This window comes from Aplysia californica, unplaced genomic scaffold (assembly GCF_000002075.1).
Source record: "Aplysia californica isolate F4 #8 unplaced genomic scaffold, AplCal3.0 scaffold00329, whole genome shotgun sequence".
Classification (NCBI taxonomy): domain Eukaryota; kingdom Metazoa; phylum Mollusca; class Gastropoda; order Aplysiida; family Aplysiidae; genus Aplysia; species Aplysia californica.
In genome coordinates, this window is record NW_004797599.1 from 62,395 (window position 1) to 64,211 (window position 1,817).

At 41.7% G+C, this 1,817-nt stretch overlaps 1 protein-coding gene across 1 annotated transcript in view; it reads right to left on the bottom strand.

Moving 5' to 3' along the window:
• Positions 1-287: 287 nt before the first annotated feature.
• The window catches only part of LOC101859421 (leucine-rich repeat-containing protein 74A), a gene marked incomplete in the record, with an annotated part of 32,811 nt that continues 31,281 nt past the window's right edge, over positions 288-1,817 (bottom strand). Inside the window, 2 exon segments of the mRNA XM_035970856.1 lie at positions 288-662; positions 1,265-1,350. Coding sequence (XP_035826749.1) covers positions 608-662; positions 1,265-1,350 — 141 coding nt within the window.

A 1,817-nucleotide genomic window follows, 5' to 3' on the forward strand; every position in this document is an offset into this window, starting at 1 on the left:
TACACACACACACACACACACACACACACACACACACACACACACACACACATACATATATAAACATAATATACCCAAAATATACACAAAACGACACTTTTGTTCTCATTCCGTCTTACAGTATGTCTGTCTCTGTCTCTATCTTTCTCTCTCCTTCTCCCTCCCCTTCCCATACCCTCCCCTACTCTCTCTACATCATAAAGACTCACAGATAAACACCGATGCAGACAGACACATGTTTACACGAAACAGCATAAGATACAACCCAAAAACACAAAAGAGTCAAGGAATGGTTCTTGAAGTGATAATATTTTAATTGACAATACAAGACAATGATGATAATTTTAATTTGTAAAACATGAGGACGTTTGCATTACAAAACATCGCAGGGTAATACTGAATAGCCGTACCTTTTTTAGCACTTTGCAAAATAAAACTTAATTCAAATTCGATCAATGATTTGGTGGTTTTTCTCTACATCTACAAACACCTGCCTGATTTGTATGTCTCAAGCTGACCTGTGTGTCCCTTTCTCCTCAAACTGGCATAATCCCAGCAAACAAACTGATCATGACCCCAAACCCCAAAAATCGGTCACTGGCGACCGTTACGTTGCTGGTTCTGGAACCTTTTTCTTTTCGTAGCTGTCAGAAACGAAGCTCCTGAAATGGAAAAGTAAAGAAAGATAATTACGGTGGCGCTTCCGAGAGAATAATAATATACGAAGCGGGCATGGACGCATACATATCTACACAGTACACAATGATGAACGCCTGCACTCATGCACACACCTACACGCATGTGCACATTATTATAATATGCACATTATGTCAGTATAGTATGGGGTTTTACGGCGCTCGGAACTGCATAAGTCATACATTATGTCATACCTGCAATGCACTCACATATACACACATACATACGCACCTACGCACACACGCACACACACACACACACACACACACACACACACACACACACACACAAACTAAATCACTAACACACTAACACACACGCAAACACATTAACAAACACATTCTGCACAATCATCATCTTCAAGTGACAGATCTGTTGCAAACATATGCGATCATAGTTCGCCATATTCCTTGCATCGGATGCTCTCAAAAAGCCTGTATTATTAGATATATCTTGATCTTTTCCCCTCACCCATCTGCATGCTATGAATTCAGCCAAGGAAATACTTTGCAGTTGTTTGCAGGGAGTCAATAGGAAGGAATGAAAGAGGAATTGAAAGTAACCGTACCCAAAGTATATCTTCCCAGTTGCTGTGGCTGCAAATTTGTTCACTGACTCCTGCAGTCGTTTTTTGTCGTAAGGCACAGCGAGCTCCTGTAAAGGGAAATAATATGACTGTTGATTATAATCATACATCGGCGACCATTGTGCTCTATCCATTCGCTTCCTCGGATGCTCTAAAAATACCTACATTATCCTGACCTCTCCCCGTTGAATATACCTGTCTACATATGGCACTTGTGTTTTTATGTTAGTCCAAATCTCATATCATTAATCGTAATCTTAACGGTTGGTGTTTTATGACTTCATCGACACAATATAGATCATTCAGGAGGCTGGTTGCTTCGGCCCTGCCTGCGGGGTCAACCCAGACTGAGAGGCATACAATATCCCAGCATACAGACGGGGATTTTCGGGGGAAAAACCACCTTCCCCCAAGAGAATAGTTTTGTGCTTGCGATGGCGAAGTGCCTAACCGCTATACTACACACAATGGGACATGTCCCACGTTATTACGAAAGGGGGGGGATAAAGAGTCAGGGAGATGAGAAAGAGAGAAG